The sequence below is a fragment of the Octopus bimaculoides genome, chromosome 3 (assembly GCF_046866305.1).
Source record: "Octopus bimaculoides isolate indiv1 chromosome 3, ASM4686630v1, whole genome shotgun sequence".
Classification (NCBI taxonomy): Eukaryota; Metazoa; Mollusca; class Cephalopoda; order Octopoda; family Octopodidae; genus Octopus; species Octopus bimaculoides.
In genome coordinates this window covers 101969768-101997307 of record NC_142930.1, presented here as the reverse complement: position 1 = coordinate 101997307, position 27540 = coordinate 101969768, and the positions used below count along the sequence as shown (strand labels likewise).

Here is a 27540-nt window from a genome sequence, read left to right as displayed (position 1 = left end):
CATATGCTGCAAATGAGAGGAAAGAAATGTCCTTAAAAGGAGAGCTCCTTTGCCAACATTGATTCAAAGCACCCAATATACATTTCTATCCAAGTTGACAAATTTGGTGTGAGCTTGAGCTAGTTTTAGTTGGAAAAATCTCAAGTATCTAAAAGTTATTGAATTTCCTCACTTTATTTTTGTTTTTCCCATTTTTATGTCAAGTCTTTCTCACAACTGACATGGAATATAGTGATTTAAAGAAATGTAAAAGTCCCAACAGATCTTGAATATAATAATAGTAAACAGGTCATGTATTACATATGTGTTTTTTCAAAAGTAAGGGTTGCCAACTCTGTCTTTTATCTACTTCATCTTTAAGATGGGCAATTTCTTATCAAGTTTTATATGAAATATCTCATCAGTCAATTTGATGCCACTATATAAATGTTAAAAGAATTAAAACACTGAAATTACATGTTCATTGTTATAGAGAAAGCATAAAGGAGATTATTGGTGTTATGATGAAAATACTGTTTAACATAAGTCCACTAGAAATAGCAGCCAAATCTCTCTTTGATCACATTCTACCATCGTTCAAAAGAGAAAGAGCATATTGGATTATATAGTCTAGTCTGAGATAAACAATACTCTTTCTCATTTTAAAGATGATAGAATGTGATCAAAGAGAGATTTGGCTGTTATTTCTAGATTGTATAGTATTGGTATTAGTAATAACAACAGTTGTAATATGAACTTGATTGTAGACATTCTAAAATATCCCACTAGTTCCCTCTGGCTTTTTAGTTAACAATATATCTCAGAAACTTAATCATTCACTTTAATATTGCTGTGCTACATAGATAGCTTTGTTTGTTGTTCATAACTGATGTGAACATAGTTTCAGTAATCTATAAGTTTCAAAATTATAGACTTTTTCCATTACCTTTACAAGCCCACATAGATTCAAAACTGTTTAGTATGCAGTACGTACAGATTCATATACCTGCAGACAAATGATCTCTTTAGATTTTAGCAGCATGGGTCTGTTGTAAAAAAGGTAGAAGGCATGAGAAATTCTGTAATATACTCATAATTTACATATATTCACAGAGGATATAATATTTATAAGTATATTGAATAAAGATATTTTTAACATCTTGCCCAAAACCAGATACTTAAATGTAATAATTCATTGCATATTCTTCTCAGTATATTGCTCCTGCAATGCAGTATTTGCCATGCGCTCTTCACAATATGTATATACCTATATGTATGCCAACTTATTACAGCATGCTATTTGTGAAAAGAAACAGAATTGGAAATAAAGTGTTGAAGTGCATTTCATATATATGTACACAGAAACCTGACTTGGGATGCCATTTCAGTATACAGAGAAATTTTTCCTGAAACAATACTGTCACAAAGACAGATATCTAAAATTCGAACGTTATAATATTTAGAATATAAACTTGGCTATTTTCAAATAAATCTAAAACTCTCACAAGGTAGATTTATTACTAATGTATTGAATGAATGAAAAGCAATAATAAACAAAATATATAAGTTATTTCAACTATCTGATATTTTGTATGTATATGTAAGAAAGTGTGTGTGATGTACATACATATTCCATAAATTATATTGTAAAATAATTTTTGTGATTACCACAGCTAGCAAACTGCTATTAGATTATTCTTAGCTCTTTTACAGTGATACTGAAAATAATATGAATTGAAGTTAGTATCAGCTATTTGGCATAAAAGTATACCCAGACTATTTAATTAGAACAGATTTGAAATAGGTGCTTTATTCTTTTTACATATTTTATATCCTATTTCGTAATAACTTACTTCATAAAAATTCTTTGAAAACTCTTTGCTCATTAAAAATCCATCTTCCAACACCTCCCTCTTCCTCTACTCAGACTACCCACCAATTGTATTCCCCTCCCCTCCATCTTCCACTCTTTCTCATGAACCTACCAGCACACAGTTTGTCCTTGTCTAATCTCTTCCCTACAATATATCCTCCTCTTAATACCCTTCCCACTACCTTTATTCACTTACTGCACTCTCTCCACCCTCCATCTCCTCTCCTCTCAAATTCTCACAAACTTACCCACCCATGCACCAACTCTCCCTCTTCAATCTATGGTCCACTTCACTTTATACATCTCCCTTTAACTTGGGGGTACTCCGACCATCTCATCTTCACCAACTTCTCTCTCTCCACATGAAACATTAGTGTTTTCTTCTGTATTACAAGTCGCCATTTTCTGACTCCCAATACCACTTGCCCACTCAGTTGAGGTGGTTTTGTCTTGCAAGTTACTTGATGACCCTGCTGATGCTATATAAAGAGCACTCAGTACACTCTGTAAAGTGGTTGGTTTTAGGAAGTGCATCCTATCAAGAAACCATGCCAAAGCAAGCAGCAGCGTTTGATGGAGTTTTCTGATTTGCTAGTTTTTGTCAGATCATCCAACTCATGCCAGTGTGGAAAATATGTTAAATAATAATGATGATAATATGTGTATATATGATAGATTAGTCATGGTCACTGCTGGTGCCATGTAAATGACACTTGTGCATTGTAGTCATGGTTGTTGCCTGTGTCATGTAAATTGCACCTGTGTATCATGGTCATTGACAGTGCCATTTAAATGGCACCCAGAAATTGTAGTCATGGTTGTTGATGGTGCCATGTAAATGGCACCCATGAAATCGTAGTTGTGGTCACTGCAAGTGCCATGTACATGCTGCCTGTCAATCATAGTTGTGGTCATTGTCAGTGTTATGTAAATGGCACCCATGCTGGTGGTACATAAAAGCACCCATTACACTTCTGGAGTGGTTGGCATCAGGAAGGGCATCCAGCTGTAGAAATCATGCCAAATCAGACTGGAACGTGGTGCAGCTCTCCAGCTCATCAGCTCCAGTCCAGCTGTTTAACCCAAGTCAACATGGATAACAGATGTTAAATGATGATGATTCTCCTGTTGATTTAGCATATGAATGTCCAGTTGTTCAATCAAATGAACTATCACCTACCCACTGAATTAACATGTAGAGTGGTTGAATTTTCTGCACATGTGTACCCTTGACATAATCCTCAGGTAGAATCAGCATGATATAGATGGATAGGTCGAGACCTACAGATGTAGTCCATCTGACAGGCTTCTACAGAACTTGTTTGCTGAATTTCTTTCAAATGGCTTGGGTGGACATTACATTGTTGTAAAGCAAATGAACCAGTAAGCCATGCTTGCATACTTGTGTGTGTGCATGTGTGTATGTGTGTATAAGTCGTCTAAGAGTCCATAAGTGAGGGAAAAAATGCACTCATGTATCTGTCAATAGAGTGGGTATATTATTCGCGCTAGAGATTCAGCAGAGTGTTGAGTTACAATCCAATTATGTAACTCTGCACTCATCAAAGCTAGCTATTGTGGAATGAAATACAGTATTATATATCCATTATGGCTGATCTTACCAATCAGTTTCATTCCATAACAGCTACCTCTCTGATGAGTGCAGGGTTACATAATCAGATTGTTACCTAACACTCTGTTGAATCCCTAGTGTGGAACTGATTGGCAAGAAAAAATCTATATATTGCAGATGATATTTTTTTATTGAAACTGAAAGTTAATGTTTGTCATGTGACTTTTGTTACTTATAAATGTATCCAATCTACCTAATATGCATATTAGATACTCATTTGAACTTTGGTCATCCCAGCTCTATACTGGATATATTCCATATATACTGGATATATTCCACATATATATATATATATATATATATATATATATATATAGTTTTAGGGAAACTCCTTACCTACTATAACATATAGAAAAATTAAATTAATTTTTCTATATGTGACAGTGGATTTTCATCGATGAGTTCATGAACCTTGGTTCTTTTCCCTAAAGCTATATATTTATATGTATTTTACTCTGTGAAACTTAATTTAATTTCAATTTTTAATAAATTGATTTTGAGTTTTTACCTGTAATTTTGGATTTTATCCCTAATATTATTATTATTATTATTATTATTATTATTATTATTATTATTATTATTATTATTATTATTATTATTATATATATATACCATGGTACAGAGTGTAGACTGGTAAAAATGTTTTTATTTTTCATTCTCTTTCGAAAATTATCCCTATTTTTGTGGTATAGAGTTTTTTGCTACTCTTTCTAGCGGGTAGATGTCCTATTATAGGCATCTCTATATTTTAAATGAATTATATATATATATATAATTAATTAATTCAATAATAGGATAAGATCTTTTACAAGAACTTATCAAGTAGCTAGCGTGAAAAAACTTCATAAGGGAAAACATCCATCCAATTCTTCCCAAGAGTATAATTATCTATATTTATATATATATATATATATATATATATATATATGGCTCCTTTCAATGATACTTTCTAGCAACAGCTTTGCTCATATACGAGAAAACAGTTTCTATCTTTATCATTTAACATCTGCTTTCCATGCTGGCATAGGTTGGACGGTTTGACTGAGGACTGGCAAGCCGGTAGGCTGCACCAGGCTTCAATCTGATTTGGCAAGGTTTCTACAGCTATATGCTCTTCCTAACACCAACCACTCTGAGAGTATAGTGAGTGCTTTTACTATATATATATATATATATATATATATATATATATATATATATATATATATTTATCTCCATATATGTATCATACATGGTGCATGTATATATTGTTGACAGGCAAGTTACTGTGATAGTTGTCTGAGATAGCATTGCTCATAGGTATGTTGTTTTTTAAAACATCATATATATCTGAGGGAGATGAAAAATCATACCAGCAGCAGCTAGTGAGAACATCAGATACATTTTGACTTAGCTGGGCCTTATGAGTGACATAATTCACTGTCAATCAGATGCCTGGATGAGATTTGTCACCTCCAATATAGGAAACAGTGAATGAAATAATAGATGATATTATATTAGAATATTATATTATATTAGAATATTGTTAAGGTGTTATATATTATTAAGGTGTTATATATTATTAAGGTGTTATATAATATTAAGGTGTTATATAATATACTGAGCATTCATTGCATGATATGTGAATCATCTCTTTTATGACATTATGTTGTGTACCTCCAGTGTATAGTATGTGCTAAAGTGATCCTTGTTCAGTCAAAATTTACACACCTATTGATAAATATTGATTATTAATTCAATGAATAAAGTTACAGTAAAAAAGTATATAGGAGTATGTTTTACAGATGTTATTTGTACATGTGTGTTTGAATTAATTTTAGCATGGATGCTATTGGTTACAGTTCCTCATTAAAAATTATTTGTGTGGTCAGAGTAATCATTTTCCCCACAAAGTGGAGTAGATGTTAGTGTGCATAAACATAAAAATAAGATAAAAGTATTTCAGTCAGTACAAGCAATGGAAATAGTTCATAAACAAGTGCATTAGAATTATCAGCAGTTGTAGAGTAAAGTATTAGATAAAGTATTTAGATAAGGTATTGCTTTATTAAAATGTGTTACATATAAAATAGGTTGGAGAATTTCAAAAAGCTTCAATGAGACTTTCTAAAATCTTCGTTTTATGAGAAACTACATGTTCTTATTTCTCCTGAATAGAATGATTCTGATAAAATAGAAACATTTTCTTTCAGGAATATTTCTATTTAATAAATCTTGACACATTTATTTCTGTACCAGTAGTAATGATGCAATGCAGAAATTGCAGAATAAAACAAACTTTTCTGGAAACTGTGTATGCATACAAGTGGTTTGAGTACTTTAAGAATAAGACTGAGATTTTCTGACAAAGGAAATCGAAAATTGATAGATAGGAAATAAAAAGATGTGAGGATTTATATAGGAAAAGAGCAAAAATAATTGTAGTTAGAACAAGGTAAAATAATTATACTAATATTGTCTATACTAATGGAAAGAAGAAAGAGAAAAGGAAGATGGAAACAAGACAAAATGGAGAATAAAAGCTAAAGAGGCTGAGATTGTTCATCAGTTAACTTTATTAGAGTTGTCGTATTGATCTTGTCTTTTATTGATCTCTCCTAATGCACTGTAGACCAAGTGATGGGATAAGCATTATAGGTAAGGAGTTGATTGTTCAACTGATCTCTATATCAAAGAATAATAGAATATTATATTTTTCTACATGTGTTTTACATTGTTTTATATATATATATATATATATATATATATATATATATATATATATATATATATATATATATATATATGTATGTATGTATATAGAGAGAGAGGTGTTTGTGTGTGTATGTAAATGCAGGTGTATAAGTATTATGCATTCATAGATTGATAAGCTGATACACAGTCAAATTTATTAGATCAGTAGATATAAGCATATATGTCTGTTTAATTTGGATGGGTGAAAAAGAAAGAAAGAATAAATTTCAAGGCAAATGACTAGTTATGGAAAGATAATACTTTTAATTAGGTCCACATGAAAGAATTTTGTGAAAAATAGTGAATAAAACACTTTAGAATATGAGTTCTAGGAAATCATTATTTGGAAAGATTGAAAATATAGCATTAATATTACAAACTTTAAAAATCTAATGCAGTCAAGCTATGGTAATTATTCACTGTCAACTGCTTCTTAACTTACAAATTGATAGGTGTTTTTGGATAGAGGATCATTTAGTTTTAAAACATGTCCTCATCAAAAACAAGACAGAACAGTTAAGAAAAGTATATGAATAATGAAATGCAAGATAATGAAATCCAAGAGATATATGAAGGTTTATTATTTTACAACTGTTGTTGTTGGCACTCCATCACTTACGACGTCGAGGGTTCCAGTTGATCCGATCAACAGAACAGCCTGCTCATGAAATTAATGTGCAAGTGGCTGAGCACGCCACAGACACGTGTACCCTTAACGTAGTTCTTGGGGATATTCAGCGTGACACAGTGTGACAAGGCTGACCCTTTGAATTACAGGTACAACAGAAACAGGAAGTAAAAGAAAGTTGTGGTGAAAGATTACAGAAGGGTTTGCCACTATCTCCTGCCGGAGCCTCGTGGAGCTTTAGGTGTTTTCGCTCAATAAACACTCACAACACCTGGTCTGGGAATCGAAACCGCGATCCTATGACCGCGAGTCCGCTGCCCTAACCACTGGGCCATTGTGCCTCCACATTTTACAGCTATATTTTTCATAATTTACAATTATTTACAAATTATTCTGATTTCAATAAAAAAAAATTTCTCTTTGTGCCATTGTTCAAAATGCTGATGTAGCTACTACTAGATAGCCTTCATTATCGTTATTTGGTTGAGGTTAACTACTATGTGGTTACTGTTATTTAGACCCTGATCAACTCTGATCAAGAAGGTCTATGATTAAAAGCATGCCAGTCATAACTATTATCTCCTTTTAGGGGTATGTAGGACTACATCATCGGTCTTTTCTTTATTTAAGGCACTATGGTGTAATTTAACCCTTTAGCATTTAAACCAGCCATATCTGGCCAAAATATTCTGTTTGTATTATCTTCAAATTAGCCAGATCTAGCCTCTCACACCTACCCAACTATGTCATTTTAAAAATGAACAATTATATGATCAAAATCTCAAAGGTATGAGATAATGCAAAACAATGTGATTAAATAAGCATATTTTATGAAGTAATCTGAGTGTCAAAGGGTGAAAGGCGATTTGGCTACTATTTCTGACCTGATAATAACTAAATGTAAGCCCTTTTGCTGGCTCTGCTAGAAACAGTAGTGAAGTTTCTCTCAAAACATGCCTGCTATCTTAAAGACAGAGAAGATAATTTAAACCAAGTGATTGTCATAATGGAAATGCCTTTGGTCATGTCTACTCAGTAAAGGGCTATACTACTACTACTACTGCTACTACTACTACTACTACTGCTACTACTACTACTACTACTGATGATGATGATGATGATGATGATTAATTAAAGTAGAATCTGGTTGATTTTTAATTTAATATATTAGGACAAGACTTAATATTATATGTTACTCTGTACTGTTTCTGGCAACTCTTCATTTCTTTATTCTGGTAATACTGCTATCTATGAACCATTATGATTTTGCTTGTGCTGCACGTTATCCCTGTATAATGATCATACTCATTAATAGCAACCATCAGTGATATTTGTTTGTAGAATTATTCAGATAGAAGAAATAATATCAACCATTATTGCTAAATTGTGTGACCAAAAGTATTAGTCTTAAAACTTCAAAGACACCATTACTATTCTTTATAGAATATTTTATAGGAAATAACAGATTTTGTTTATGAGCACGAAGATTTAATAAATTTAGCATTACAATTTACAATCTAGTTCAATGCATCTCTATGAGTTTATATGTTGAAACCCTGTAACATCAATTGTTATGTCATAAGCATATCTCAATGTGATAAATTTTTTTATTATGTATCTTTGGAATAATACATGGCCTTTGATTTACTTTGCCTATTTTTCAAAACATAATGCATTGCAATCGACTGAACCTGTATTATTAGCTCATTTCCTTAAATTCTCAATTACTTACTGTATATGTTTTGTATAATTTCAAATAATTCATTTCAATATTCAACATAATGAAATCTAAATGTTGAAATGTGTTAATGCAATTAGAAATAATTGTATTCTATATGAGAAAGATATTTCATTTAACAAATATTAATTGCCATCTGTGATTTTACATCCATGTCCCTTTTTGAAATTAGTTTTTAACAGAAATACATTGAACCATAAACCTATTTATTTTTCAATATATTCTACCACTGAAAAATGAACCATAATTTTTTAGAGGAAGGGTCACTACTCATGACATTTTTAATATTTTTTCAGTGAGACCTGGATTACTATCTTGAACCTCTGTGGGTCCACATATGTAAATGATTAGGGAATGCTTTTAATACAATATCTTAAAAATGGAGCACAATAAGGAAGTTGAGAGGAGGGCAGACATGTGCATTAGATGAGCTGAAATTTAAGTTATATACAGTTTGCTAATTCAGAGAAACAAAGAGCTGTTATAGTGGCAATAGAAAAGACAAGGAGAAGAAATACTTTATTTTAAATCCAGTGTTGTACTCTACTGGTGACTGAATCCCTACTAATCTCTCTAGCAATACTGTTTCAGATAAGAGGAGAGTACTGCAATGTAAGATTTAATTAGTTTTATAGAGAATCAGAAACTACTGATCAGGCTGAGGTAAGGTTTTTTACGTGATGAGGAAGCATAGTTTTTGGGACACAGCACTAACAATATTTTACATGTGATGTCACCATAAGAACCTGTCACCTATTGTGAGACTTAATTTTTGTAATGACTTTGAGCATTTTATTTAGATGATGATCATATGAGTATCTCCTATCCTTGTTGAAGGAGACTTGCTTGTCATGTTCTCATTAAAGGAAATTTATTTTAAATTTCTATTTTTGAAAGCAGTGCAAGTCTTGCATGAAATGTTTAAATTGCATTTAGAAGATGCCTGGGTGTTAAACATTTATGGGGAATGAAGAGTAATGTAATGCCATCTACATTTGGGTATGTTTTAACAAAAATGACAAATAGGTCATTAATGCATCAATCAAGATAGATCTCTGTAAGGAGAAAAAGAACTGAAGAACAAGGATAGAAGCTAGTTCTGGGAGTGGGGTGTACTGTTTTAGGGTGTTTAGTGGAAAGAACATTAGTTTTAATCACCTTGCTGAATTGAAGTTATTGGAAAAATGTTATACTTAGTAATGGCATCCAGCCATAGAAACCAAGCCAAAACAGACTGGAACCTGGTGCAGCTCTCCACCTTACAAGTTTGTTTATTAACAAGAATCGAAGAATGGGGATTACTGAGTCATATTGTTAAGAAATAACAGGTAGGAGGATACAACAAAGTTAGAAAAAAATTGTCTTGATGGGACATTAGAATATTCAGTTACAATTTAAAAAGTGAGAGAGTTTCAGACTGATACACAAAGGCATTTTTTTACTTTCCTCATGGTTGGCTTATAATACTGAGTACATGCATCCCAGTTATTAGTGGTGATGTCCACGCATGATTTTCATTATTTCCTGCTTGTATTCCTAAAGCACTGTTTTAAGTGAGCCATATGGAAATTTACCAATTATCTGAAGGAATGAAGGATGTTTTGGTCACCTAATAAGCTGTGTTGGATAGATCAGAGACAAAGTTAGTTGATTTAAGGTACCACAGAGTTTTGAGTTAAAGGTGCAATGAAAAGAATATATATATATATATATATATATATATATATATATATATATATATATATAAGTATATATATATAAAATATATATATATGCATACATATATATATATATATATATATATATATATATATATAAGTATATATAAAACACAAACCCCTTCAGGTAGATGGCCCTGCTCAGTATGTAGAAAAGGAGTAGGTAGTAACTCTATAAGATGTACCCGGTGCAAGCTATGGACACATAAGAGGTGCAGCAACATCAAAGGCAGGTTAACTAGCAAGTTAGTTTTTGTTTGTGGCAGATGTTCAGGTGCAATAAAGACTGCAAACAAACAGGAAACAACTTCTATCTCATTCCAGGGTGAAAAACTAGAGGTAGTCGATAGCTTCCGCTATCTGGGCGACCAAGTTAGTAGTGGGGGTGGGTGCGCTGAAAGTGTAGCTGCTAGAATAAGAATAGCCTGGGCAAAGTTTAGAGAGCTCTTACCCCTGCTGGCGACAAAGGGACTCTCACTCAGAGTAAAAGGCAGACTGTATGACGCATGCGTACGAACAACCATGCTACATGGCAGTGAAACATGGGCTGTAACTGCTGAGGACATACGTAAGCTCGCAAGGAATGAAGCCAGTATGCTCCGTTGGATGTGTAATGTCAATGTGAATACCCGTCAGAGTGTAAGTATCTTGAGAGAAAAGCTGAACATTAGAAGCATCAGTTGTGGCGTGCAAGAGAGACGATTGCGCTGGTATGGACATGTGGTGAGAATGGAGGAGGATAGCTGCGTGAAAAAGTGCCACACCCTAACAGTTGAGGGAACCCGTGGAAGAGGTAGGCCCAGGAAGACCTGGGCTGAGGTGGTGAGGCAAGACCTTCGTACATTGGGCCTCACCGAGGCGATGACTACGGACCGAGACCTTTGGAAATGGGCTGTGCGTGAGAAGACCCGGCAAGCCAAGTAAGATCGTTGCCAGTGCCCCTGGACTGGTTCTTGTGCGGGTGGCACATGAGATGCACCATTTTGAGCGTGGCCGTTGCCAGTACCGCCTGACTGGCTCCTGTAGGATTTTCGAGCGAGATCGTTGCCAGTGCCCCTGGACTGGCTTGTGCGGGTGGCACATAAAAGACACCATTTCGAGCGTGGCCGTTTTCGTGCGGGTGACACGTAAAAGCACCCACTACACTCTCTGAGTGGTTGGCGTTAGGAAGGGCATCCAGCTGTAGAAACTCTGCCAAATCAGACTGGAGCCTGGTGTTGCCATCCGGTTTCACCAGTCCTCAGTCAAATCGTCCAACCCATGCTAGCATGGAAAGCGGACGTTAAACGATGATGATGATGATGATGATGATATATATATATATATATATATGAAAGAATAAATATATATAATTATATATAATTATATATAATTATATATATATATATATATATATATATAAAATAGATATATATAGGTATATGTATATATGTATATGTATATATATATATATATATATATATATATATATATATATATATATATATATATATATATATATATATAAAAGAATGTATATATATATGTATGTATATATGTATATATATGTATGTATGTATTTATGTATGTATATATATGTATGTATGTATATATGTATGTATACATATGTATGTATACATATGTATGTATGTATATATGTATGTATGTATGTATGTATGTATGTATAAGTCTTAACTGTTACTTTTTAAATAAGAAACAATGCTAAAATAGCACTGAAATGACTAGAGGAAAACAGAAGCTTGTCATTATTAGCAATTCCTATTATGAAAATCATAGTTAATTTTAAAACTTGTGAGACTGACTTGTATTGGATTTCTGAAAACTACAAGTTATAATTGGTTCTTTCTGTCAAATATCATAACGATTGTAATGATAATAAATTTGTGAAAGATATTGATCCAATATCTTTTTCCATTTTGCAACAATGATCACTTTTATGTTTCAATTTTTGTCTGCTGCAATTATTTGAATCTATGTTTAGGAGCAGTTATGCTGAAATTTTAATCAAAAATTTCAAAGCAGGTATTGCATATGATATAAATCCTCATTGAGTGATCTGTTAGTTAATTCTCACAAAAGTTATCAGCTAAAAGAATAGTCGAGAATCTGCAAGAAGTTATGTAAGAAATACCTTGAGTACATTTTAGCATTTCTTATAAACTGATATCTCTAACAAAGCTTTACATAATAACTTGGTACTTATGTTTGTTATTCAGCATTACTAAATCTATTCTACTTCGTTTTTGTATCTATTCTATTTCCACTATTAAAACTAGTTAAATGTTGTTAGATTATGTTTGTGTAAACTATTGAAGTGTAATGGATGTATTGATTAAAAATATACTACTTATCTTAAAGGAAACTGATATCTGTTTTAAAAACTTAGTTTCATCATTACTGTTCATTTCCTCCTTGAACATACCATGATAGCTAGAGATTTTATTTTGTATTATTTGTATTAATATACTCAAACATTTAAAAGTCATCTGTTATTTAAACTAATCAAGTATTGTTTAGAGGGATAATGTTATTAAACATCTGTATAACTGGAGTAAGCTAGCCACATCTGTGGTGCTTTGCTGTAAAATGTTTATCTGTTGACAATTAAACACTTATGACTTTTACTTACAAATAGTTGAAAACAGAACATTAGAGCTTGTAGTGCATTCTTAAAATGTTAGGGATCTGTTGGATAGATAACATGGTTAATCTGACTTCAACAAATGTATTCCATTATTAATCATAATAGTAAATTATGTAACTTTATTTATATTCATTTAGCTGGGTTGTTTAAATTTTGTTAGTCAGAATTTTTAATGGGGTGGAGCTACTCATATTTATATTGTGAGCAGCATAAGTCAGGCTTCAGCAGATTTTCTCTCACAACTTATATAACTGTTAGTCAAGCTATAAATATTTTTATTTATTTTCATCATCACCTCTTCTTGCTCATTGATAAATCTTGTTACTACTTTGCCTTACTATAAACCATCTCAATTATTCTTTATCACAACTATGATCATTATTGTGATTTATTCAAGAGTATAGCTATTTTTATGATCAATAACATTTTATATCCTTGTATTTGTCACCTTCTGTCTAAAATCTGTACAACTGTTTCTTTTTATTCAATTAATTTTCTTTATTATTGTATTTTGTGTTATTAATTTTATTTCCCTTTATTTTTCTCTCTTTATTATTTCTTATTTTTCTTCCTTTTATGCAATATACACACACACACACACACACATGATTCTGAAAAATCAAGTATTCTGAAACATATATGGTTTTGACCATCAACCTATTTCATGATCTAACATGAGCTACTATATTGTTTGATCCTGTATACTGTGATCAGTTATAAAAAGATCAGGAATTACCTGAGGAGGTGCTTCATGTGCCTATCCTACAAATAACTAACCAACTATTAAATAGAAGCATTGCTGAAGTAAATGATGAGAAAATGAAACTTATAAGTCATAAGTTAAAATCAGACATTGGTATTCATTATAACCTAAAGCAAGATACATTCTTTGACTTTATTTGGCCTAATTAACTGAAAATGTACATATCTTTCCTTTTTCACAAATAATTGGTTGCATTATATGAGACATTCATTTTTATATTGTTTTTAATAATTTTTTTAAATGTATGAATTGAAAAGTATCAATAAATTTATTATTTATTTTTCCATACTTTGTTTCTTACATTAACATGACCCATGACTTTCTTGTTTATATAGACTCACAACAATTTGGGGAATATTTCACTGCCTTATATTGGTGGTGCAGCAGAAGAAAAATTATCAAACTGCCAGTTCTGCTTTCGCAGTATTCCAAATTTGGTGAGGTTATCTAGCATGCTTTAAGATGATAAATCTTCAATGTGCTAACCCATCTTATCCTATTTAAAGCTTTACTAATAAAAATACTCCACAGCTACATAAATGTAGTTTCATACTAAACTTCAGATAATCTTTGATTGGTATCCCTGCTTAAAAGGACACTGATATGTGACCAGATCTGATATTTCTGTAATGTTTTCATAATGAATCTACTAGAACCTCTCAAAGGTTCCACATTTTTATTTAGTTTCCTAAACAGTGATCAATTAAGTGATCACAATAAGTTAAATGACTTAACCTTGGCAAGAACTTGCATTTTATATACTAACTTGTATAATTTGATGCTTTCATATTCAACGACAGCCCCACCTACTTGCTATGTGGTCATCTTTATTATGTATTTTAACGATATCTACACCCACAAAGATGTATAAACAATTTATCTAAATGTTTATTAAGTTACTTTCAAAAACAGAACTACTTTTGTGACAGTTCCTTCTTCAAAGCAACAAAGTTATCAACATCAAATAGTAGTTATTACTGCAAATTACTGAAAGGAAAACTCATTATCTAGCAAGCAAATACAAAAATAATATTTAATGCCATTCACAAAAAAAAAAAAAAAATGAAATAAAAAATATGAAGATATTCTAATAAAACATTTACTTTGTGCAAATCAACAGTTTGGTATTATTTGCATAAAATGCATAAATCAGGCACTGTTGGTAAAGCCTTTCAGTAGATAAGACTACTCCAAAATTGTTTCCAATGAAGACATTGACAATGAAAATCAAACCTACAGTTTTTATTAGTTTCCATTATTTATTACCAAGAGTATTGCTTTAAAATGTTGAGGTTATAATCCCTGAACAGCACAAAACAAACCAAAAGGTTGTTATATGAACCTAGTCTAGTTTGTCAACTTCAGTGTAGTTAGAGCCATGCTTGTATCTTGATCAAACTATTTATGTATGAAAAACTTAACAAATTGATTGTTTATATATTAATTTTTATGAGGACTAAATATTGTTATTATACAGTCTAATAAAATTGAAATATGTCCATAGCTGTCACCTTGTTTGATGACAGTGATATGATTTTCCCTTTAAGTATGAAAATTGAATATTTGGCAAAATTATTTCTTAAAATCATTTCTCTTTTTCTTTGAGAGTCTCTAACAATTACCACTAGCTTTTTTTTTTTATTTCTCCAACTAAAAGGCAAATTTCAGTTCATGAAAAATTTTTGTTTATGTCATCCAGTACATAACCACCCAATTGTTAACATAGCCAATATCCATAATAAATATTTGACTTAGCAGCAGAGCATTCATATTGATTAATTCTGTCTAAGAAAGTATTTCTTACTTTGGTGTTACATCACTGAAAGATTCAATTAATTCATAAGACTGAATATTCTGCACATAATAGTGCTCTTAACATAATCCTGTCACACACTATGTCATTAACTTGTTATAGTGTGTGACATTGCTGACTTTTTGAATTATAGGTACAATTCATTTGACAAGTTCCACAGTTTGTCCATCTAGTTGGACATACATAACTTGGGTTGACCTGAATATATGACAATACACACCTATGTTTTGAGCAGTGGAATTCTTGGGACTTCATGATTGCTTAGAAAATTTCTTAACCATTTGGCTGTACTTGCACCCATTTGATCATAGGTTTGCTCATTCTATGAACTGCTCTATGGCCTTGAAACAAAATGTAATATCTTAGAAAGACTTGAAGACTTTAATAAGGAGAAAGCAAAACTCTTTTAAACTTTGCAGATTTTTCAATGTAATAGTAGATTTGGAAAACAGTCCAAAAATACTTGTTCTTTTTTTTTTTTTAGCTCCCAGTTAGCAATGACCCTGTATACCATTGATAAAAAAATATTCCAGCCATGACTATCTTATTTATCTAGGATCACATTAGCCAATGTGTTCTTCCCTTTAGGATGCAGTTTAAAAGAAATTTGACTGTTATTTTTTGCATGTTGAGCAATCATGTACAGGCTCCCTGGTTTGTTTGACCTTTTTCACACACATGAATGTATGTGTAGCCTTACCTTTGCTTTGGTTAAAAATCATTGTCACTTAATTGTCATTATTGTTTAGAGCAGAACTATAATCAATAACATTCCAGCAATGACTACCTGTATTTTTCATTAGTACAACACATCCAGAACCACATTATTTAATGTGTACTTCTTTACTAAGTGTGGTGTAATTTAAGGGAAATTTGGCTGCTATTTCAAACTGTTTGAGCCATTGCAGCTTAATGTCGTCTGATATTCCTGATAAAACTTTGAGTAAATTATTGATACTCAATTTGATATTATTTACTTCTCTTTTGGATTGTTACCAGATTTTTATTTTATCTTTATTGTCATTGAAGGCTATGAAAAGCTTAAATTCATTTTGTTTTTAATCACTAATCAATCCCCTGTTTAACCTTTTGAATTCTTCTACATCAGCAATGACCTTTCAAACTAAATCACTAACTGAAAAATATTTCAGATAACTGCAATATATATTTAATGAGCATGTTGCTTGTACTTACTTCAGTTTGGGTTTTCCTTTTGTCTTTTTTTTTGTGTGTGTTGATTTTGTTTCTCATTTTAACAAAGATGTGTTTGCATATGTGTGCCTGTAGAGGTCATACTGACTTGGTTTGTATGTGTGTGACTGGCTATTTTTGTCTTCTTAACTTTATTCAGACAATGATCCCAACTGATTGTCATAAAGTCACTTATCAATGCCTTCCAACTTTTGGCCCTAAGATATAACTGTCTCTTTCTTTTACCTTTTCTGTGACTACTAAAGAGGCCTCTGTTCTTTGGATCTGACTGGTCTCATGATCTCATACCACTTTCTTTCAGGTATTCATTTGTCTCACCTACTATCATTACCTATGATTGTGTGCACTCCTACCCCAGGCTTGCACTAACCACTTCACCCAAACTTTCTTTAGAATGTTAACTTCTGGAATTCACTCCCCATACACTTATTTATAATTATCAAATTTTAGCTGTTCAAGAAGAACAAGAATTGCTGTGAATTTGTACCATTGCTAGATACAGATCATCATTGTAAGTAACAGAAGCAATGCCTTGTTAAAGTATTTTATTAGCTTGCAATGCTGAGTTTAAGTACTTCTAAGAATTTGAAATAAGCAGCAGAAAGCACTGCCAATGTGTTTCCAGGATCAAGAAATCATTTGCAACTCAGATGCATTCACTGAAAAGAACTCAGCTGGTATTTAATGATACAAGTCACTTTATTTCTAATCCATTTTTCCTGGCTGTTTCTGTTTATTCCTCTGCATCTGTATATAGCTGTTGGTTTGCCTGTATTTAGAGATTGGTTGATTTGTATCTAGTTATTAATTTAACTACATCTAGTGAGTGGTCTATCTCCTTTCTGACAGGAGAAAAGACAGATTCTATCAAGAAGTTAATGCAGTTGGATGGATAAGATTTGTTCTATTATTAGTTACATGATTGTTTTAGTTCAATGTTTGACATTGAGAATGAGAACAGTGTTCTCTTATAACGAAAAAAAATATTCTTATCCTAATATACAAATATATTAATATGTGTGTGTGTGTGTGTGTGTGTGTGTGTGTGTGTGTGTGTCTGTGTGTCTGTGTGTTGGTATAATGCTGATTGACAAAATTAAATCTTATGATTATATTTTTAATGAAACACATTGTCTTTGTGATAAAGTTAATTTTGAAAATAATCAAACATTTGGATAATAACAATCTCGGATTAAAACCAGATACTTGTTTTCCCAATCATATGGTCCCTGGTTCAACCACCCTGTATAGGGCATTTTGTAAGGGTGACGAATGCTTTGTGAGAAAAGTTCACTTGATAGAAACTGTGCTGGAGCCAGTCTTGTGCATGTGTGTGTTTGTATTTTATATATATATATGTTTATATATGCATATACATACATGTGCATGTATATAAATATTATGTTATTGGCACCACCTAGAAAAAGGTACTTTCTTTGCACTCACCAAAGGGAATGGAACCTTGGCCAAGAGAAACTAACGTCATCAGATGGTATCCAACGATCATTGAGTATTTTGACCCTGAATCTAACACCCTCCTCTTAGTGGGTCATCAGAGGTGGGAAAATCACAGCTCATCATGTCTTTCTGGATTCCAGCTTAACTCCTCCTGCAAGAGGCTCTTTCTGCTGCCTCTCCCATCCTGCTCACAGACACCTCTCATTCCAATGGCTATAAGCATCTTCCATACCAAATAGGCAGGGGATCCTCTACAGTCAACCTTGACTGGGAAAAGCCATGGCTGTCATCCCTTCACCCTAGAACCCTGCAGAAGGCTCTTGTATCTGGCATGCTTTAATTCATAGACCTGATGAGATCCTGCTTCTCACTTGACTGTAAGCTTGATCAAGTTTATTTTCCTTGCCTTTTCAAACTACAGAACTGCATCTGGCCTCAGGATTGTATGGACAACCTAGGAGAACTGCTGTCTCTCCCTCAGGTCCACTTTCATTGTATAGGTGCCATACAAAAATCCCCACTACAATCTGTGAGGTGGTTAGTATTTGGAAGGGTATCCAGTCATAGAAACCCTGCCAAAGTGACTCTAAAGTATGACATGGTCATCCAATGCATCAAATGCTATTGAGCTATTCAACCTATGCCAGTATAGAAGGTGAATGTAAAATGATGATACCCATCATCACGCGCGCACATGTGTGTGTGTGTGTGTGTGTGTGTGTGTGTGTACAGCATTGAGTTGCATTCCTTTATGTCAAAAAATAATATTGCCATTTGGTAAATAGAGATTAATAAAATAAGTACTAGACAGAAATAAGTACTAGGGTTGATATGATCAACTATCTCTTTAGTGAAAATCTTTAAGCATGGATATAGTCTTAGTAGCTAAAATCAGTAAAAGCAAAAACAAATTTTCATTATTAAGTTGTTGTTTAGAAAATAACTTTATATGAGATATTTTCATAAGATTACAAGAAAAGGATTTCATTTAAATGTGAATGTTTTAAAACAACAAATTTTGAGTTATAGAACTAGAGGTAGTCTGAGGTTGGTAGGTATAATGAAATTAGTGTTTAAGAAATATGTATGCTTCAAGTAGGTGAAAATAGCTTACACTTTGTTATGGTAGTTTTTACTGTGTGGTAGTTATTTGTTTCTTGGATGGTCTGATATATTAGTGAACAATAAAGATGTCATTCTATTTTTGAGAGATGTACTCTCTACCTAAAGAATTGTTGTTTTCAGAATGGTTAACACAGCAGTTCAGGTTGATAATATTCTTCAGTATGGTACAACTGAGTATTTCTGTCTTAATATGTTTACTGGCTCTATCATGATGCAAAATAAATTCTCAGAAAAATTTTTAAATATCATTAAAATTAGTCAAATTGTCTTGAATTATTTTTTCAGTTACAGCATCACACCTGTTTTTCAGCTTTACTAGGGTGTATATAATTCCATAAAAGTATACACATGACCTCACAATCACTATAAATAATCCTTTCTTCTAGAGGCACAAGGCCTGAAATTTGTTGGGAGTGGGGGCCAGTTGATTACATCAACTCCAGTACTCAACTTGTACTTATTTTATTGACCCCAAAAGGATGAAAGGCATAGTTGACACCAGCAAAATTTGAACTCAGAAAGTAGCGACGGGCAAAATACCACTAAGCATTCCATCCAGCAGGCACAATCACTATAAATAATATCATGTGATTGAAGTGGACCATGAGAAATGAAATTTGATTAATTCTAAATAGTCTATATTATTAATTTCAATAAAATATAATACTCAATCATTATTTGAGTTATGCTAGTCTAATGACTCAAAATTATGTATTCAATATTGATTTTTGCGTCTATATTTTATTATTGGAAATCAAAGTCAGAATTTGTCTTGCTTTTAATACATATTTTTGTTTTAATTTGGTTCCAATTTTTGGTTTTGAGATTTTTCCGATGTACTCAAAACCAAAAATTCCCTTACTATTAGTGATGGTTTTAACTGTTTTTTTTACATTAGATTTACATTACAGCTAAAGCTGTCTTGTGATATTGTCAGCTCAAAGTCTTCTATATATGATTCTTTTTTGGAAATAGATATTTGAACAATATTTTCTTATTATCTTGAGCAGTTCATTCAAATAAAAACTACATTAATAATTGTCTCTCTTTAAAGTGGTTCTCTTAAGTTGGTGTCTCTCTTAAGTTGGTTAGAACATCATTTCTTGACCTATGTCACCCAAGTTGCAGGAAGTTCATAGATAAGCTATTATAATTTTTCTTAATGAAAACTCCATAAATACATCTTGTTCTCTTACAAACACACATGACAGTCAAAAGTCATCAGTTAAACATTCACAGCCTAGATTCATTCTTTTAATGTTTAACTGTAATTGCTGCTACTTAATAGTTGCATATAATCTGTAGAAATGAAAGTTTTGCATTATCTTTGTAAGGCTATGTTACAGTTTATTCCAGAAATGTTGTACGTTTATTAACTATGTTCTAAGGAAATTATTATATTTTGGTATTCTACCTTTGGTAAAGTCAAGAGATCTGCCATCTCAGTTGACAAACTGGAATGAAGATGTTTCTAATTTAATAGTAAAATATTTCAGCAGATGGCTTGCAAATGTAAGTGCAACATTAAAAAAAAATTGAAGCAATTATTACTCACAAAAATATTTTATCTAAAATATAAAGAAAGTAAAATAATGATTGAATTTTAAAATTTTATTTGATATGATTCTTTCAACTAGTGCATGATATTCTGGACGTAGTTGTGAGTGTATTATTTTTTTTCTTCAGTTGAAGTAGCCTAAAGGTTTCTGTAACTCATTTGTTTATGTTTACTTGGCATTTCATATGAAATTACAGTTGCAACACAGTAAAAATTTAAACATAAGAAAAACTAGAGAGGTTTTGCTCTTCAAATCAATAAACTAATCAAAGTGTTTAAAAAAATTCCATGTTTCTTTTAAAAGGTTCATGCTTACATTTTTACATCTTTAATGCTTAAAAAGAATTTTCAAAATTATTTGGTTAAGAGTTACAGGCAACTTCTAAAAACTATAATTAAATATACTTGATAAAATCACATGCTAGCTTTCTACCTTCCAAAATGGAAGCTAATTATTGTATGTTCATGAATAAGTTTATATTTATATATCACAAACATACTTTACATTAGCCCATCTGCAAGAAAGTACCAAAGCATTACGTTTGAATCAATTGAAATAAAACACCCACCTTAATATATTAAAACTTGATAGGAAAATCCAATTGCAATCAAATTCTTTCTCTACATACAAATTTAATCCTTTATTTGAAGTTTACCAATTTTGAATACTTAGTTTAAAATTAAATGGTATTAGTATCTGTGTGTTATTTGGATTTTTGTAGATTGATATTGAAGATAAGGTTCAGTGAGAAGGAGTTCTAGTAAATCTGTTTCTAAGGAAGAATGATTAAATACAGTGGTTTGAATTCATCTCTTTTTCATGAGAAAAAGAATCAAATTTGTTTGGTATATACATATAAAAATTGATATAAGAAAATCCAGAACTATCAGCTATTGGTAAAAGCACAAAGCTGGAAGAACTAACAATGGGAAATATAGAAGTCAATAACTGATGGCTTTTATGCCTACACAGTGGATAGCCTTTTTAGCAAGGAAGGATCATATGTATTTGTAAAGGAAAGCAAACTTCATAGTAAAACATACATAGGCTTTGATAAAACGTATGTATCTGCCTAGATATGTTCTGAAGTTAAACAGTTAACATATCATTTGGCATTAAATTTTGATATTAACACATGAAATTTGCAACAAAACAAAGGAGGTGTCTCTTGTCAAATAGCAAAATTAAGGCAAGGAGAGTATACATCATCATCATCATCATCATCAATTCTCTTCTTGTCTTATTTTACTTTGTTGACAAAAGGCACCTCATTTGTTTTGTTGCAAAAATTAATGTGTTGATATCAAAATTTGCAAAATCCTACCCTTCCATTTGTCCCACACTTGCACTGGAAAATAAGTATGAAGTAGTTTTAAAGGATAACTTTCTTGTTTTGTGAAGAGAAAAGAGAAAATAGCAACAAAGTGTTTACTCAAAAGAGAAATACATTTCTTATTTTGCTCACTAAATATTGATTTCAAATTTCGGCACAAGGTTAGCAATTTCAGGGGAGTGGCTGAGTCAATTAGATGAAACCTAGTGTTGGACTGATGCTTATTTCATTAACTCCAAAAGATGAAATGCGAAGTCAACCTTGGCAGAATTTGAACTTGAACTCAGAGTGTAAAAATAGAAAAACTGCAACTAAGCATTTTGCCTGGTGTGCTTACGATTCTACCAGCTCACCACCTTTTGCTTATTAGATATTAACATGATGTATCAAATAGTTTTGTAAATAAGTTAGCAGAAATTTTATGCAAATATCAATTTTCTATAGTTTATACGTAGGCTATTTGGTATTGATGTTTGAAAGTCAGGTGGAATATTATAAGGGTTTTTTCCAGCTCTTTACATTCTCAGTTCAAATCTCACCTAGGTCAACTTTGGTTTTCATTCTTCCGGAGTCAGTAAAATAAAGTACCAGGCAAAGATGATATTTTATTGGTTAATGGAACTGACTAACACTCTCTCCTTAAAATTGGAGCATGTTTCCATGGTTTCTAAAAGTTTGGAGCTATTTGTAGTGAGTTTGTCTTTTGTAGAAAAACAATCATGGTTTCAGTTTCAACAGTGCATTGTGCAAAGCTCCTGTAGCTATGACTCAACTAGGTTGAGATCATGGGAGACTTGTAGTGCTACAATCTGTCATGATCTACCTTGATATGTATACACAGTGTCAAGTAAAAAGCACTCATGCCAGTGCCTTATAGATGTACTTACACAATGCCATATAAAAGCACCCAGCACACTCTGTAAAGTGGTTGGCATTAGGAAGGTTAGCCATAAAAACCATGACAAATCAGACTGGAGCCTGCTCCAGCTTACTAGTTCTGATCAAACTGTCCAACCCATTTCAGTATGGAAAACAAACATTAAATGATGGTGATGATGATATATACAATGTGGTGTGTGTATATATATATACATACGCGTGTTTGTATGTGTGTGTGTGTCCTAAAAGCATATTATTTATGCCTATGCCCCTACACTCAATCTGTCCCCATCAAGCCTTTCCCACCTCTCATCTTCTTAACACCTATGCCTTCATCACTCTTTTGACTACAGCACTATTTCTTCATCTGCTGTTATAGGTTATATGAAAAAACTATACATATTTCCTCCTTTTCTGTGCTACCTGTTATCTCTCTCCTTAGAATCACTTTTTAATGTCCTCTATCCCTCATTGTCAATATTATCCTTTCCCACTTTATTTTCCATTAATACCCTTTTCCCCTGAGATATATTTTATGACATCATTACCTCATCCTTAACACCCTGTCATATCTTCTGTCATTTTCAAAACTCATTCATATTTGCCATTGACTCCTTCACTTTGTCACTATATCCACCACAATGTAGCTCTGACTTCCATCACTGTCACTGAGCATCCAACTGTCTCAACCACACTTCACATTATCTTAGTATTCCTCATCTATCGATGGTTGTATTATTCCTTTACTTTCCACTCTTTTTGTATTGCCACTTATCACCTACTTATCCATGACCCACTTTTATTTTCTTTATTTTCCACATCAAACTACTATTCATTATCAATCATCCCTCCACTCTTGCTTGCCATTCATCATATTCTCCTTTCTAACCATCTGTTATTTTCCTTTCACACTCTTGCAAACTTGCCCATCTACCCTTCCCAATTCTCTGTACTTATTCTGCCTTATATTCACCTTCTTGTAATATGAGAGTATGCCCTGATACCTTGTCACCACCATCTGTATCTCTCTGTAGCAAGACACCCATTCCTATATCATACTTTAACCTCTAAACACTTGACAAAAAGCTACATTTCTCTATTCTACTTACCCACTTAGTCGAGAGGCTTGTGTTGTGAGTTATTTGATGACCTCACTAGTGCTGGTGCCATGTAAAAATGCACCCAGAACACTCTGTAAAGTAGTTGGCTTAAGGAAGGGTTTTATGGTGTAGAAATCTTTCCCCTGTCAAATTTGTCTTTATCAACTGCAAATTCGTCATTGCCAGCCTGAATTTCATTATTTTTAGTCTCAGTTATGTTGTTATCTCAATTCTGTCATTGTAAACTTAAATGTCATCACTGTTAAATAGAGTAATTTTTTTTATGGAAAGACATTGATATCGGTGATTACTTGTGCAGAATTGTAAATGTATGTAAATGTTAAAGAATCTTATAATGGATTATAAGTTTGGTATAATAAAAACTGTACCTGACATTACCATAAATGTACATTAGATGTAAGTGAAACTACATACTATACAACATACATATGCAACAAAAAAAAGACAAAAATAAATAACATTTAACTTTTTATTCATTATTCCTAATTCTTAATTCTCTTTGAGAAATTGAGTACTATCATATTCAATAATCAAAGTTAGTTGGGTGCCAATTATTACATATATGAAGATGATTGTACTGGAATATGTTAAGATAGTTAAGAAATGGGAATAATGAATAAAAGGTTAAACTGATGATATTTTTGTCTTTGTCATGTTGTATATATAGTATGTAGTTTTATGTATATTTAATGTAATAAATGTATATTTCATGCTGTTCTATTAATGTTTACATTCTTTTACAACTCTGGGACAAATAATTACTGTTCATAAAAACAGATTCACTCCATCCTATTTTGGAATCATTTAAGTTGATGAAGGCAAATTCAAAATTGACAACAGTGTAATCAAGACTGAGGATAATGAAATTGATACTCATGACAAATTTGAGGTTCATAATAACAAATTTGAGGTTCATAATAACAAATTTGAAAGGAAAATCCTCTGTGTGTGTGTGTGTGTGTGTGTGTGTGTGTGTGTGTGTGTGTGTGTGTGTGTGTGTGTGTGTGTGCGCACAGGCACAAGAGCAAATGAGCTACCTCTCACTCCATATCACTCTTTTATCTCTTTCATAGACTAAAGTAGAATTACTTCTTGCTGTTTACAGACAGGGTTTCATGAAACATATATATTTAGTATCAAATATATTCATAGTAAGTTTATGAATATACATTTCAGGTGTTATTTCTACATTATTTGTAAGTATATAGTGAGAGTTGATACTTCCATATAAATTAGGCACACATTACTGTTTCTTTATAATGATGGGTGTAGTAAGAATAGTGAACGTTATTAACGGGGAATGTATTGTAAACTGTCATTATGTTTGTTTTTCATGAGGAGTAAATGGCACAAGAGAGGCATTTAGATATGATAGTAGATGGTATAGTAGAGAGTAGTGTCATAGGGAGATAGGGATTTCATTAGCATAAATAATAAAGGGTTTGGGAGAAAAGTAGTTATTTCATTAAATTAGAGGAAAAAATGAACTGAAGAATTTTAAAAGTTTCTCTCACATAACAGATATCTGTAATAATTAGAACTTAATATAATTAATATATTTTTTTGTTTTGCAAGGTACCCTGTCAGTGATGGTGCCACATAAAAATCATCCAATATATTCTGTAAAATGGTTGGCAATAGGAAGGGCATCCAGCTGTAGAAACCATGCCAAAACAGACAATGGAGCCTGGTATGACTCCCAACCTTGCTAACTCCTGTCAAGCCATCCAACATGGAAGATAGATGTTCAGTGATTATGATGATGATGATGATGATGAATACTAAATATTTAATTTCAATGCTAACCTTTCAACTATTATCACTAGTATCATTCATCATATTTCCTATCATCTGCAGTGCTTTTATTCAGATATAAATTCCAAATGTGTTGTCACTGACAACTTAAATTACAAATAATCTCTATTAGTATACACTATAAATTTTTATTATTCATTTAGGGTATGGAGCTAAAGTACCACAAAACATTTAATAGTAGTGCTTCAAATTCTAGTTTGACATGTATTGCAGGTACAAGGTTTGGCTATATAGTAATAGAATTCCCAACTGATACTTTCATTACAAATCATCAATAATTTCTTTTTCATGGGAAACTATCCACTAGGACAAATAATTTAGAGAAATTTCAAGCATAACTTCATTGTTAAAGCTTCCGATTAAGGACAGAATTTATAAAAAGACATCTCAATATAGAGACCATTGTTACAAAATTATGAAAATCACTTGGTAAAATTTGAATTTCCTTTCAGCATAGTAAGATAGCTTCAACTACAGTAACAAATTGATGGTACAACTGTCAGACCAAGCTGACTGTCTTGAAAATAATTGATTATCAACTTATTGACTGATGTTTTCTTAATATCATTTAATTGATTTGAAAGTTTCTAATAATGTTACTTATAATATCACAAAGAAATTTTATGAAAGTTAAAAAAATTTATTACGCTTAACTTAAATATTTTAAAGTTTAAATGTAGTCAGTAGGTAAGTGAGTTTAATGAATTACCATTATTTCACTTGCATAAAGCCTAATTTCTTTCCCAGGAATGTATGAAATATTTCATTTCTAAATGGTGATTTCTAATATTGTAACAAGGCTTTATAATTAGATAAAGGGGTATAGATGGTGTAATTGGTCTCAACATTTTATTGATATATTCAACCTTTGCTTTACAACTACTTCACTTTATGGGATACACTGATAAAAATCATAGATATGCTCACTAATTTCCTCTTTCAATGTTTTAGTTATGATCAAAATAGTTAACAATTTGAAAGACTAATCATTATAAATGTGTGTATGTGTGTGTGTGTGTGTGTGTGTGTGTGTGTGTGTGTGTGTGCATGTGTAATATACATATATATATATATTCTTTCATTCTTTCACTAGTTTCAGTCAGAGGCTAGGTCCATACTGGAGCACCGCCTTTCAGTATTGTTTTTGGTGAAGAAGCTAGCTGAACAAAGCTGCTCTTCTTTGTGCCTTCTGCTGTGATTTGAGCACATCTGGGATTGCAGATAAAAATTTGTCCAGGTGCTTTTTGAATGTTTCCACATCTGCACCATGCAGATCTCTTAGGGTCCTTGGTTGGATGTTAAACAGTGGTCCCTTAAAAGTCAAGCCATTGCAGTACTGGGTCCTTATCTAAGATGAAGAAGATGATATCTTTGGTAGTATGCAGTGCCGTCCAGTTTGGTGGTTGGTATACCTTCTAATTCCAAATTTGGGAGCTTAGACCTTCCAGGATCTTTTATATGTATATCACTGCATACCTTTCTCACCTTCTCTCCAGGTAGTAGAGCTTCTGTTGTC

At 32.2% G+C, this 27540-nt stretch overlaps 1 protein-coding gene across 5 annotated transcripts in view; it reads left to right on the top strand.

Annotated features, from left to right (window-relative positions):
- Positions 1-27540, top strand: part of LOC106871954 (protein still life, isoform SIF type 1) — a 903947-nt gene that overhangs the window by 411047 nt on the left and 465360 nt on the right. For 2 of the 5 annotated variants that reach the window (XM_089349425.1, XM_089349426.1), the window contains one exon: positions 14045-14146. The exons of the other annotated variants lie outside the window; for them this stretch is intronic. In XM_089349425.1, coding sequence (XP_089205551.1) covers positions 14045-14146 — 102 coding nt within the window. The remainder of the gene's footprint in view (positions 1-14044; positions 14147-27540) is intronic. 5 annotated transcript variants of the gene reach the window in all.